The following is a 14,040-nucleotide window of genomic DNA, read 5'->3' as shown; positions in this document are numbered from 1 at the left end:
GAAAAGGCCGAACGGGGTGATGAGTGCCGTTTTGGGGACGTCGTCCGGATGCACCGGGATTTGATGGTACCCTCGGACGAGGTCTACCTTGGAGAAGATCCGTGCGCCGTGCAGGTTTGCTGCAAAGTCCTGAATGTGCGGCACAGGGTAGCGGTCCGGTGTGGTAGCCTCGTTCAGCCTGCGGTAGTCGCCGCACGGTCTCCAGCCTCCCGTCGCTTTGGGCACCATGTGCAGGGGGGAGGCCCATGGGCTGTCGGATCGCCGGATGATCCCCAATTCCTCCATCCTCTTGAACTCCTCCTTCGCCAGTCGGAGCTTGTCCGGGGGAAGCCGCCGAGCGCGGGCGTGGAGGGGTGGTCCCTGGGTCGGGATGTGGTGCTGTACGCCGTGTCGGGGCATGGCCGCTGTGAACTGCGGTGCCAGAACTGATGGGAACTCCGCCAGGACCCTGGTGAAGTCGTTGTCGGACAGCGTGATGGAGCCGAGGTGAGGGGCCGGCAACTGGGAGAACGTTTGATAGTATAGGACTGGGAGAACCCGGGGGAACGTTTGAAAGGTCTCGGCGTGGACCAGTCTCTTCCTGGGCAGGTCGACCAGCAGGCTGTGAGCTCGCAAAAAATCCGCCCCCTGGAGCGGTTGGGCTACAGCGGCCAGTGTGAAGTCCCACGTGAACCGGCTGGAGCCGAACTGTAGCTGCACCTGACGGGTGCCATAGGTCCTTACGGTGCTGCCGTTCACGGCCCTCAGGGGGGGACCCGGTTCCCTGTTGTGGGTGTCGTAACTCGTCGGAGGTAAGACGCTGATCTCGGCACCGGTGTCGACCAAAAAACGGCGTCCCGACCGCTGGTCCCACACATACAGGAGGCTATCCCGATGGCCAGCCGCCGTAGCCATCAGCGGCGGCTGGCCCTGGCGTTTCCCGGGAACTGACAGAGCGGGCGACAACGGCGGGCTTCTGCGGCCCACCGCCGGTGGTAGAAGCACCATTGTTGGTTGGTCACCTCACCCCTGCCCCTGGGGTTATCGTGCTCTGCGGCCGGGCCTGGACTGGTTTGCTGCTGGGAGAGTGGCCGGGTGATCAGTGCGATGGACGCCCCACTCACCTTCTTGGCGTTCCACAGCAAGTCCGCCCAGGCTGCCACCTTCCGGGGGTCGCTGAAATCCGCGTCGGACAGCAGCAGGCGTATGTCCTCGGGCAGCTGCTCCAGGAATGCCTGCTCAAACATGAGACAGGGCTTGTGTCCTCCGGCCAGGGACAGCATCTCGTTTATCAAAGCCGACGGTGGCCCGTACCCCAAACCACCCAGGTGCAGTAAGCGGGCAGCTCGCTCGTGCCGTGAGATTCCGAAAGTCCTTGGGAACAGGGCTTTGAATTCTGTGTATTTGCCGTCCTCCGGGGAGACTGTACGAACTCCACAACCTGGGCGGCTGTCTCCTGCTCGAGGGAGCTCACCACGTAGTAGTAACGTGTGTCCTCCGAGATTATCTGCCGAATGTGGAATTGGGCTTGCTGGAACCATTGGTGAGGTCGCAGCGTCCAGAAGCTTGGCAGTTTTAACGAAACTGCATGAACAGATGCGGCGTCGTTTATCTCCGGCCCAAATATCGTTTGGGCCGTCGGGGTCACCAATTGTAGCGGTGTGCTACACGCAGCGCTGAAATAACAACACGGAGTCGGTGAGCTGCAGTTACAAAAGAAATTTATTCAAACTTCGCGGCCTCGCTTTAAAGCCTTCCTGATTCCTCCCTTCCCGGGCGGGAATGCTGTAGGGGGCAAATATTCACAGTCCCGTCCCGCGGGCGGGCTTTTCCCCTGCTGGTGAAGCAGGCTTGGTGCCCTTTTTGGGACCGGCCTCAATGCCGGCGTGAGCCGGTTCGAGAGCGCTGGAAAGTGGGTCGCCATAGTACTATTTTATGTGCTGTGTGTGATTTATGTTTTGTGGGTGCGCATCATAGCACACGGCACACAATGACGATAACTAACTTGAGCGTGAACTTGACGGCAGCCTTGACGTTCTGTCCTGCTCCCACGCTCAGCTCGTCAATTTGAAAGTAAATGGATTATCTATATACACATTTCACAATATACTACTCACCGATTCAATTTCTTGTAGGCATTTTATATTTAAAAAAAACAATAAAATTCAAGGAATAGCTAAACAAAGACTGACAACAACCTATGTGCAAAAAAAAAGACAAATTGTGCTGAGAACATAAGTTGTAACGAGTCCTTGTAAAGTTGTCCACACTGGTTCAGGTGATGGATGGTTGTCCTGAACCTGGAGATGTGGGACCTGAGATTCTGCCCGATGGCTGAAGGACGCTAACTTCCTGAACCTGGTGATGTGGGACCTGAGATTCTGCCCGATGGCTGAAGGACGCTAACTTCCGGAACCTGGTGATGTGGGACCTGAGATTCTGCCCGATGGCTGAAGGACGCTAACTTCCTGAACCTGGTGGTGTGGGACCTGAGATTCTGCCCGATGGCTGAAGGACGCTAACTTCCTGAACCTGGTGATGTGGGACCTGAGATTCTGCCCGATGGCTGAAGGACGCTAACTTCCTGAACCTGGTGATGTGGGACCTGAGATTCTGCCCGATGGCTGAAGGACGCTAACTTCCTGAACCTGGTGATGTGGGACCTGAGATTCTGCCCGATGGCTGAAGGACGCTAACTTCCTGAACCTGGAGATGTGGGACCTGAGATTCTGCCCGATGGCTGAAGGAAGCTAACTTCCTGAACCTGGAGATGTGGGACCTGAGATTCTGCCCGATGGCTGAAGGACGCTAACTTCCTGAACCTGGTGGTGTGGGACCTGAGGCTGAAGGTCCTGATGTGGTAACTTTTCCTGCAACTTCCACCTTGCATCAAATTTACTTTGTCCATCTCTGATACCTGTCTGTCTCTCCGATTTCTCAATCTCTCTGCCTCCTTCTCTGGAGACTATCCACTGATACCTTCTACTGACTCTCAGTGCTATTTTGACTAGCCTGACTTACACTGTCGCTTGTCAAACATGCGATTCCCTTCAGTTCCTTTGTCTCGACCACATCTGTTCCCAGGACACAACTTGCCTTTCCAGGACATTGGAGCTGTCCTTCTTCAAAGAGCAGTGTTTCTCCTCCTCCAATATTGATGCTGCTCCCACCGTCATTTCCTCCATTCCCTGAACAAGCCCCACTTTAATAAGGATAGGAGTTCCCTTGTTCCCCCCTCCCACCCCATCAGCCTCTGTCTCCAGGAATCATTGTCCACAACTTTTGGCTTCACAACAAATCCTAACAGTAAGGACATCTCCCCCCCCCCAACCCCCACACCTCTGCTTCTATAGAGGCGTCTCTACGTGACTCCTTTAACTCACCTCTCACCTGGAACTTATCTCTGAAACCTGCCCATTCACTTCCTCCCTCATCTCCATTCAGGGTGAGGCAACACCATCTGTGAGTCTGTCAGTGTCATCGACTGTATCCGGTTCTTTAAGCGCGACCTCCTGTACATCGCAAAACCCGATGCAGATTGAGGAGCCGCTTTGTCAAGCACTTTCACTCTGTCTGCCACAAAAGACAGAAGTAAAGTATTGCTCCTCCCCCTGAGAGTGGCTTCATCAAGGCACAAGGAGGAGGGGGTGGATTGACATGTCAGAACGGAAATGGGGATTGGATTGAAAATGTTGGGCCACCGGTAAATTCTGCTTTGGCGGATGGAGCGGAGGTGCTCAACGACAGATCTTTGGAATGTGCAGGAGGCTACATCAGGAGCACTGGAAACAATAGACAACCCCAGCAGATTTGCAGGTTAAGTATTGCCTCACCTGGAAGGACTGTTTCGGGCTCTGAATGGAGGTGAGGGACGAGGTGAATGGCCACTTTAACATTACCCCATCCACTGACCTGTAATGTTAACTCAACAGTTACCTCCTGGCCTCTCAGACTCTCCAATATTTACCCCTTTATTTCAGCTTTCTGACATCTGTGCGATTCCATGGACGAGATCGAACGGAGCACAGAGTTTTAGAAAACGTCACTTTATTTGGTTAAGTCTGGTCTCGTCTGAAAGGGGTGGGGGAAGACAACATAGCAACTCTTTTTCAAAATGATACTACAAAATGTGGTGGCGGGTTACGTAAACGGGTCAGGGGTGGAACTAAGTGCCAGCCAGAAGGACACGCCTCCCTCCCGGAGGAAGCCAGCTGTGGACCTGACTCTGGTTCATCGATGCAGCAGGAGAGCGAAGAACGGAGGGAGTTGCAGGCAGGCACAGCGAAGGTCGATTCGACCAGGCGAGGCAGGAGGGAGTACCTTGATCCCTCTCGAGAGGATGTTGAATGGTGAAATTTGAAACCAGGAGGGGAGGTGGGGGTCCTGGAGAGAGTGCAGGGCAGAAGTACCAGAACAGTTCCAGAGAGGGACGGTGAAGTGAGAAGCCAGGGCAGTTCCCCTTGGAGGGAGAGGTTTCGAGAGAGACTGGGTGGAGGCGGGGGATGAGTTGTTGCCGTTCGCTCTGGTTCATAGAACAGGGGCACAGATTTACAGAGAAGGGGGAAGGAGTGTGAGAGGAAAAATTTCTGCCCATATACTGGGGATGGTCTGGGACTCGCTGTCTGTGTGGGTGAGGACAGAGCCGATCAGGGAACTGATCTGCACTGACTGGAAAGTTGAATAATTTACAGGGAATTGGGGATAGAGACAGAACCACTCGGGTTTTCCAATGGGAATTGGATCAGCACTGGGTGGGAAATTCAACAATTTACAGGAAATTGAAGAGACTGTTTAGTTTACCATGGATCAACAGGGTCACATTAAATCCATGGTAAACAAGGCAAAGGTGCTTGGAGTGGCAGAGAACACGTGATCAGACACGGCACGAAGACAGCACGGCCTCACAGGTGAGATTTGATTCAATCGAGGAACGACTGCTGAAGGCGCGTGGATGTCAGTGAGTTAGACCAGCGGGAAGAGTTTAAAAAGAAGACACTTTATAGAGCAGGCGACAGAGGAGGAGGGCTTTGGCTCAACAGGGCTTCAACGATAACAGGTCATGTTGAGGTAAGTCACTTGTGAAGGATGGGGATAGATGTGTCGAGCTGCAGCTCCTGAGGGACCGGGTTAGGGAACTGGAGCTGCAGCTTGATAACCTTCGCCTGGTCAAGGAAAGTGAGGAGGTGATAGAGAGCAGCTATAGCCAAGTAGTCACACCGGGGCCTTGGGAGACAGATGAGTCAGGAGAGGGAAGGGCAAGATTCAGATACTAGACAGTACCCCTGTGGCTGTCCCCCTTAACAATAACTATGCCTGTTACAGTACTGTTGAGGGGGAAAAGGCTTACCTGGGGGAAGCAACACTGGCAAGACCGTCCCTGTGGCTCAGAAGGGTAGGGAAAAGAAGAGGTTGTCAGCAGTGACAGTTAGAGGCAGACAGGTGATTCTGTGGACGCAGGACAGAAACGTGGATGGTAGTTTATCTCCCAGGTGCCAGAGTCTGGGACTTTTCTGATCACGTCCACAACATCCTGAAGTGGGAGGGTGAACAGTCAGAGTTTGTGATACATATTGCTACTAACGACATAGGTAGGAGTTCCTGAAAAGGTAGTAATTTCCGGATTATTGCCTGTGCCAAGCAACAGTGAGCATAGGGATAGAGTGAGCTGGAGGATAAATGCATGGCTGAGGGATTGGAGCAGGGGGTAGGGATTCAAATTTCTGGATCATTGGGACCTTGTTTAGGTCAGGAATGACCTATATAAAAAAAAAAGGATAGGTTGCATGAATCCCTGGAGGACCAATATCCTGGCAGGGAGGTTTGCTAGGGCTACTGGGGAGAGTTCAAATTAGAATCACTGGGGGGGTGGGAACAGAACTGAGGTGACGGAGGAAGGGGTGGTTGGCTCACAAATCGAGAAGGCTTGTAGACAGTGTGGGAGAGAGAATAGGCAGGTGAGAGAGAAGGGATACGCTCAGACTGAGGGTTGCAGACTGAATGCAAGAAGTATCATGAATAAAGCTTAGAGTGTGGATCAGTACTTCGAGCTAAGATAATATGGCCATTACAGAGACTTGGATGGCTCAGGGACAGGAATGGTTACTTAGTGTGCCAGACTTTAATTTCAGGGAGGCAAAAGAGCTGAAGGCGAGGCACTGCTGATCAGAGATAGAGTCACGGCTGCAGAAAAGGAGGAAGTCATGGAGGGATTGACTACTGAGTCTCTGTGAGTGGAAGTTAGGAACAGCTGTGGGTCAATAACTCTACTGGGTATTTTTATAGACCACATATAACAAGGACATCGAGGAGCAGATAGGGAGGCAGATTCTAGAAAGATGCAATCTAACATGGTTGTCGTGGTGGGAGATTTCCCCTATATTGATTGGCATCTCCCTAGAGCAAGGGTTTTAGATGGGGTGGAGTTTGTTAAGTGTGTTCAGGAAGGTTTCCTTACATAATATGTAGGTAAGAGGAGAGGCTGTACTTAACCTGGTCAGGTGTCAGGTCTCTCGGTGGGAGAGCATTTTGGAGACAGTGATCACAATTATATCTTCTTTACCATAGCACTGGAGAGGGATAGGAGCAGACAAATTAGGAAAACATTTAATTGGAGTAAGAGGAAATATAAAGTTATCAGGTAGGAACTTGGAAGCATAAATTGGGAACAGATGTTCTCAGGGAAACGTATGGCAGAAATGTGGCAAATATTCAGGGGATATTAGCGTGGAGTTCTGCATAGGTATGTTCCAATGAGACAGGGAAAGAATGGTAGGGTACAGGAACCACAGTGTAACAAGATGTTGAAAATCTAGTAAAGAAGAAAAGGTTAAAAAAAAACTAGGTAATGATAGAGATCTGGAAAATTATAAAGCTAGCAGGAAGGAGAGCGAGATGGGGCCATGAGAAGGCCTTGGTGAGCAGGATTAAGGAAAACCCCAAGGTATTCAACTAGTATGTGAAAAGCAAGAGGATAAAACATGAGAGAATAGGACCGATCAAGTGTGACAGTGGAAAATTGGTAATGGAGGTACTTTGCTTCAGTACTCACTATGAAAAATGAACTTGGTGGTTGTAGGGATGACTTGAAAAGCTTGAGCATATGGACATTAAAAAAGAGGATGTGTGGATCTGTGGAATTCTCTGCCACAGGAAACAGTTGAGGCCGGTTCATTGGCTATATTTAAGAGGAACTTAGATATGGCTCTTGTGGCTAAAGGGATCGGGGGTATGGAGAGAAAGCAGGTACAGGGTTATGAGTTGGATGATCAGCCATGATCATACAGAATGGCAGTGCTGGCTCGAAGGGCTGAATGGCTTACTCCTGCACCTATTTTCTATGTTTCTATGTTTCTTACTCTTCATGATTCTTATAAATGACCTGGATGAGGCAGTGGAGGGATGGGTTAGTAAATTTGCTGATGACACAAAGGTTGGAGGTGTTGTGGATAATGTGGAGGGCTGTCAGAGGTTACAGCGGGACATTGATAGGAAACAAAACCGGGCTGAGAAATGGCAGATAGAGTTCAACCCAGATAAGCTTGAGGTGGTTCATTTTGGTAGGTCAAATATGACGGCAGAATATAGTATTAATAGTAACTCTTGTGGTGGATCAGAGGGATCTTGGGGTCCAAGTCCACAGGACGCTCAAAGCTGCTACGCAGGTTGACTCTGTGGTTAAGAAGACATGTGGTAAATTGGCCTTCATCAATCAATGGATTGAGTTCAAGAACCGAGAGGCAATGTCACAGCTGTATGGAACCCTGGTCAGACCCCACTTTTAAGGTGAGAGGGGGTAATTTCAAAGGAGATGTCAGGGGCAAGTGTCTTTTTTTTACAGAGAGAGTGCCAGGTGCCTGGAATGCCCTGCCTGGGGTGGTGGGAGAGACAAGTCTGTTAGAGAGTTTTAGATGGGCACATGAATGTGAGGAAAATGGAAGAATATGGACATTGTGTAGGCAAAAGGGATTAGTTTAGCTGGCACACAATAGTGGGCTGAAGGGCCTGTTCCTGTGTGGTACTGTTCCAATCCAGTTATCATTCAGGAGGGAGAGAGTCTAGAACGTCGGTGAAGAACTCGCGGGGTGGGTAGTACGTGTCCGTGGTGGTGTCTGGGCGAGCGAGACTGATCGCCCCCAAGCCTCGCTCACCCACCTGCCCTAGGGCACCACCACCTTGATCTCGGCCAGCCGGCTGCCGCTTGAGTTGCTGGTGGTGGTCTTGCCGTGCTGGTCGCGCAGGTGGACACGCAGGGTGTTGTAGTGGGTGAAACGCATGTCACAGTAGTTGCAGCAGTGGGGCGCGTCGCCATTGTGCAGGTTCATGTGGTCTTTCAGCGAGCGTTTCTGTGTGAAGGTGCGGCCGCAGACGGTGCAGCAGTGCGGCTTGAAGCCGGTGTGAACGTTGATGTGCTGCGCCAGGCGCGCGTTCTTCCTGAAGACCTTGTCGCACAGGAGGCACAAGTAGAGCCGGTGCTTCACCATGTGGGCGGCCAGCTGCTCCCGCTGCTCGAAGGCGGCCCCACACTCGGAGCAGCGGGCCTGTTCGGCCCCGGGGCCCTCGGGGCTGGGTGGCCGAGGCGGAGCTGTTTCCTCACCCCCTCGCTGCAGCCCCTCGCTGGATGGGCTCCCATAGTCCTCCTCTGGGAGGTCATCAGTGGGGCCGGCCGATGACTCGTCCTCGTGCATCCCTCCTCCTCCTCCTCCGGCCCCAGCCGGTCCCATTGTGGAGTGGATCCGGGGCTCGGGCTCCGAGGGAGCGTCCTGCGGTGTCTGGCCGCAGCCCGGCCTCCCGTTCTCCTGCTTCACGCCGCCCTCGGGCCCCGGCCACGCGTCCGGCACCCGGCCCGAGGAGGAGGAGGCGATCTGTGGGGTGGAAGGGCGCCCGTCGCCCTCCTCGGTAAGCACGGAGGCCACACAGGGCGAGAGGGACTGGCGGCACTTCTCCACCACGTGCTCCATCTGCAGGCAGCTGGCTGCCGCCAGGTAGTCCACGATGTCGCGGAATGGGAACTCCAGCGAGCCGGTGTAACAGGACAGGAGCAGCCGCAGCACCACCTCGGCGCCGGCCATGGGACACACCTGCACCTCCCGCGACGGGTCCATGTGGAAGCGGTCCCGCAGGAACGGAGAGCAGGCCGCTAGCACCACGCGGTGCCCCGGGAAACGCAGGCCGCCCACCACGATGGTCACGTCGCAAAACCACTCCTCCATCCGCAGCTGGTTCATCCGCTGCAGGGTGACGCCTTCGTGCTCGGGGAATTGGAAACGCAGCAGCTTCCCGCTGGCCATCGTCCTGTGAAAGGAAAGAAGGACCAGAATTCAAGGTGCGGCCTTTTTCCCTGAGTCCTTGCACTTTGTTCACAAGTTGTTCCTTTAAGACTAATTCAAAGTTCAGAGTAAATTTATTGCCTAGCTACAAGTATGTCACCATATACCACCTGAAGATTCATTTTCCTGTTGGCGTTCACAGTAAATACAAGAATCAATGAAGGACTACGCCCCACAGTACGAACATACAACTGTTGTACAACTGATACAAACTGCGCAAATACACAAGAAAAAAAAGCAGGAAATATTGAGAACATGAGATGAAGAATTCTTTGAAGTGCATCTACATGTTTTGGGAACAGTTCATGATGGGGCAAGTGAAGTTGAGTGAGGTTATTCCCTCTGGTTCAAGAACCTGCTGCTTGAGAGGTAATAACCATTCCTGAACCTGGTGGTGTGGGTCCTGAGGCTCCTGTACCTCCTGCCTGATGGTGGCAGCAGTGAGACAAGAGCATGGCCTGGATGGTGGTGCTTCCTGCTGACTGAGGGGTAATAACTGTTCCTGAACCTGGTGGTGTGAGTCCTGAGGCTCCTGCACCTCCTGCCTGATGACAGCAGTGAGATGAGAGCACATCCTGGGTGCTGGGGGACCCTGATGACAGATATTGCTTTCCAGTGACAGTGCTCTTTGTAGATGTGCTCAATAGTGGGGAGGGCTTGGCCTGTGATGGACTGGGGCAAATCCACTATTTTCTGTAAGATTTTCCGTTCAAGGCAGCAGCTTTCCTTTGGTCCTCCACCCACTGGGTTCTGACCTACCACCAGACTCAAAACAGACCTCCTGTAGGGTAAAATGTATTCTAGACCTCACCATCTTTCTACCTGGTTATGATCGTGCACCTTATCGCCTACCTATATTGCGCCTTCTCTGTAGCAGTAACACCCAACTCTGCATCTGGATCCCTTCCTCCTTCCCTTCCACCCATGGTCTACTCTCCGCTATTGGATTACTTCTTCTCCAGCCCTTTACCTATTCCACCTTCCACCTCCTGACTTCATATTTCACCCCTCCCCACCCACTGGTGCAGAGCCAACAACCTGTCTCTTAAAGTGAACAAAACAGAAGAGATGGTTGTTGACTTCAGGAGGGCATGGAGCGACCACTCCCCGCTGAACATCGACGGCTCCTCGGTAGAGATAATAAAGAGCACCAAATTCCTTGGTGTTCACCTGGTCCCTCAACACCAGCTCCATAGCAAAGAAAGCCCAGCAATGTCTCTACTTTCTGCAAAGGCTGAGGAAAGTCCATCTCCCAACCCCCATCCTCATCACATTCTACAGGGGTTGTATTGAGAGCATCCTGAGCAGCTGCATCACTGCCTGGTTCAGAAATTGCACCATCTCAGATCGCAAGACCCTGCAGCGGATAGTGAGGACAGCTGAGAAGATCGTTGGGGACTCTCTATCCACCATCACGGACATTTACACTATACGCTGCATCCGCAAAGGAAACAGCATTATGAAGGACCCCATGCACCCCTCATACAATCTCTTCTCCCTCCTGCCATCTGGGAAAAGGCTCTGAAGCATTCGGGCTGTCACGACCAGAGCTATCAGACTCCTCAATACCCTAAGCCTGGACTGACACCTTGCCCTGTTGTCCTGTTTATTATTTATTGTAATGCCTGCACTGTTTTGTGCACTTTACACAGTCCTGTGTGGGTCTGTAGTCTAGTGTAGCTTTCTCTGTGTTGTTTTTACATAGTTCAGTCTAGTTTTTGTACTGTGTCATGCAACACCATGGTCCTGAAAAACTTTGTCTCATTTTTACTATGTACTGTACCAGCAGTTATGGTCGAAATGACAATAAAAGTGACTTGACTTGACTTGGCTTCTCCTATCACCTTCCATCTTGTACTCCCTCTCCTCCCCTATTCTTATTCGGGCATCTACCCCTTTCCTTTCCATTCCTGAAGACGTGTCTCGGCCCAAAATGTCAAATGTTTATACATTTCCAGATGTGACCTGCTGAATTCCTCCAGTGCTCCATCTCCCCACCCACAGCCTATCCATTTTACGCGTATGGTTATTATGGACGCATCTCCCTCCATCGCCCCTCAAACTTCGGCCACGTACTCGCCTCTAACTGCAAGACCGACTGCCTGCTGTACCGGCGGATAAACGATAATCTTAAGGTTCTTTCAACTTGACCCTTCCCCAGATCCCTGCGGACGCCCCCATCTCCAGATCCCGGACACCCCTCGATATCCATCGCCAGAGCAGTGTGCCGGAGCTTGGAGCGGGGAGGCTGGTAGTGTAATGGCCGGCATAACGCCTGACAGTGCTCGGGACCCGGGTTCAATTCCTGCCACCGCCTGGGTTTCCTCCCCAATCCCACAGGCGTCCTGGTTCATAGGCTCATTGCGCACTGTCCGTGATTAGGCTATGGTTAATTCGGGGGATTGATGGGGGAATGCGACTGTTTTATCTTGTCCTGCCTCAGTGGAAATGGCCAGAATAAAAGGCAAAACTTTTCACCGGGTAAACAGGGCGCTGCCCCTTTAAGACTCCTGCTCTTAAAGGCGCAGGCGCCCAAGCGTTTTCCCATCCACTCCCTCCGCGTCGGTGAGGCCGCTGCCCCTTTAAGGGCCGCGTTTGCAGGGGCAGCCCGAAACGACCAGGCGGTCGGCCCGCGTTCGGGGGCCGGCTGGGGAGGTGTCCCGGTGTCCAGCTCCGGTTTCCGGGCTTCCCCGGCCGCCGCGGACACTCACCGGACGGCGGATCCACGGCTCCGAGCTGCGGCGTCGGGACTCTGAGGCGGCGAGCGGCGGGTGGCCGAGCGGAAGGCGAGAGGCGCAACTCCCGGATGCAGCGCGGAGCGGGCCGACCAGCGGCGGTTCCGGAGTGCCGGGACCACAGGCATTCGCACCGCCCACTCTGACGGCAGTGGCTTCATTCTCTTTTCACATGCACCGAGCTACACTGAAAATCTTCCCTTGCATTGCAGACTAATTTATTACAAACGAGTTGAGGTAGTGAAGGTTGAAGATTGGCTTTATCCGCCACTCACACCGAAATGCACCATGGATTGTGCTGGGCATCTGTCGCCACACTTGCACTCTACATTCAGCAGCTCTTTGGACTGTGGGACGAAAGCGGAAAACTCTCAGGAAACCCGCACGGTCACAAGAAGGACACACGGACTCCTTACGGATAATGTCGTGGTCACGGCTCTGTAAGAGGCCGGTAACTAATGGGCCTGGCTTCCACGCTGGGGACTCGCATTCATGAACTTCAGATCTGAACGCTATTCGCTTACTTTCATGGTTTTCTCGATCTGTTCCTTTGTTTTGTGGCTGCCTATGTAGGGAGATGAACCTCAAGTTTATGTATAGTATACATAATAAATGAACTTTGAATTCTTCCACAACTGATTATAAAGTATCGGAATAAAGCGTCCTCTTCTCACTGCCTCCATCAAGAAGGAGGTGCAGGAGCCTGAAGACACACGCCCCTGACACACTCTGCCATCTGATTTCCCATGACACGCCCTCAGTATTTTTGGATCTAATTTTGCACGAATACGTAAATATATTTGCTATATTTTATTCCGGTGGCATAATGGTCAGCGCCACACTATCACAGCTCGAAGAATCGGAGTTCTGAGTTCAATTCAGGAATTTGAAAAAAGCGACGCAGCAGACGGTAACAGGGACTGTCAGTCTCCCCTTTTGCTGTGAAATGGGTGGTATCTCTCTGTCCCTTGTTAGAGAGAGGGAGGGGGAGACTGTGGCATGTCGAGCTCCGGTGAACAGGTAGTTTCTGTTGACTCTCTCTGAGCGCTTTGCCGCTGCTCGGTGGGTGGTAGGTGGGGGGGGGGGGTAGGGGGAGATGGGAGGGGGTTTGGGGGTTCTGTTTTCCATGGGTGTCTGAGTATTTCAGGTTGTATACTGTTTCTATTCTCTGACAATAAACTGAACCATTGAATTTCGACCACATTCCCAAAGGAGTCTCTGTACTTCCTCCCGGCGGAACGCGTGGATTTCTCCCGGTGCTGCAGTGTTCTTCTCACAGTCCAAATACTGAGGTTAAGTGAGGTTAAGTTGTCCCGTGGTTAGGTTAGGGTTAATCTGGATTGTGGGGTTGCTGTGTAATCCGTGTGGCTCAAAGTGTATCACTGAATAAAATATTGTAATCTGTAGTTTTTAGGACAGTAAGATATAGGAGCAGAATTAGGCCATTCAGCCCATCGAGTCTGCTCTGCCATTTCATCATGGCTGATCCATTTCCCTCTCAGCCCCAGTCTCCTGTCTTCCCCCCCCCCCCAACTGATCAAACATCTACCCACCTCTGCCTTAAATACACCCAATGACATGGCCACTACAGCCGTCTGTGGCAACGAATTCCACAGATTCACCACTTTCTGGCTAAAGAAATTCCTCCTCATCTCCGTTATAACTGGACGTCCCTCTATTCTGAGGTTGTACCATCTTGTCTGAGACTCCATTCCATAGGAAACATCCACTCTGTTGAGGCCTTTCAATATTCAATCGGTTCAATGAGATCACCCACCATTCTTCTAAACTCCAGTGAGTACAGGCCCAGGGCCATCAACCAGTCCTCTCCTCGTATGGCAACCCTTTCATTCTCGGAATCATTTTCGTGAAATTCCTCTAAACCATCTTCAATGTCAGCACATCCTTTCTTAAAAAAGGACCCCAAACTGCTCACAATCTTCCAAGTGAGGCCTCACCAGTGCTTTATAAAGCCTCAACATTACATCCTTGCTTTTATA

At 52.2% G+C, this 14,040-nt stretch overlaps 2 protein-coding genes across 2 annotated transcripts in view; one reads left to right on the top strand and one right to left on the bottom strand.

Moving 5' to 3' along the window:
- Nucleotides 1-5,405: 5,405 nt before the first annotated feature.
- On the bottom strand, nt 5,406-12,201 carry LOC132394728 (zinc finger and BTB domain-containing protein 12-like). Its single transcript, XM_059971112.1, has 2 exons — nt 12,017-12,201; nt 5,406-9,270 (listed from the first exon to the last, which is right to left on the bottom strand). The coding sequence occupies exons 1-2, from the start codon at nt 12,199-12,201 to the stop codon at nt 8,136-8,138; spliced, it is 1,320 nt and encodes a 439-aa protein (XP_059827095.1). The 3' UTR covers nt 5,406-8,135.
- Nucleotides 12,202-12,236: 35 nt separating this feature from the next.
- The window catches only part of ehmt2 (euchromatic histone-lysine N-methyltransferase 2), a 475,985-nt gene continuing 474,181 nt past the window's right edge, over nt 12,237-14,040 (top strand). The window contains exon 1 of the mRNA XM_059971113.1: nt 12,237-13,060. Within this exon, the coding sequence (XP_059827096.1) occupies nt 13,040-13,060 (21 nt within the window). The 5' untranslated portion in view covers nt 12,237-13,039. The remainder of the gene's footprint in view (nt 13,061-14,040) is intronic.

Source organism: Hypanus sabinus, chromosome 5 (genome assembly GCF_030144855.1).
Source record: "Hypanus sabinus isolate sHypSab1 chromosome 5, sHypSab1.hap1, whole genome shotgun sequence".
In the NCBI taxonomy this organism is placed as follows: Eukaryota; Metazoa; Chordata; class Chondrichthyes; order Myliobatiformes; family Dasyatidae; genus Hypanus; species Hypanus sabinus.
The sequence above is the reverse complement of the archived record's forward strand: the minus strand, read 5'-3'. Positions and strand labels throughout refer to the sequence as shown.

Coding starts and splice junctions, on each gene's coding strand:
- LOC132394728 (XM_059971112.1), bottom strand. CDS start 12,201: ATGAAGCCACTGCCGTCAGAGTGGGCGGTGCGAATGCCTGTGGTCCCG. Junction 9,271..12,016: donor AGCCGTGGATCCGCCGTCCG/GTGAGTGTCCGC, acceptor TTCCTTTCACAG/GACGATGGCCAGCGGGAAGC.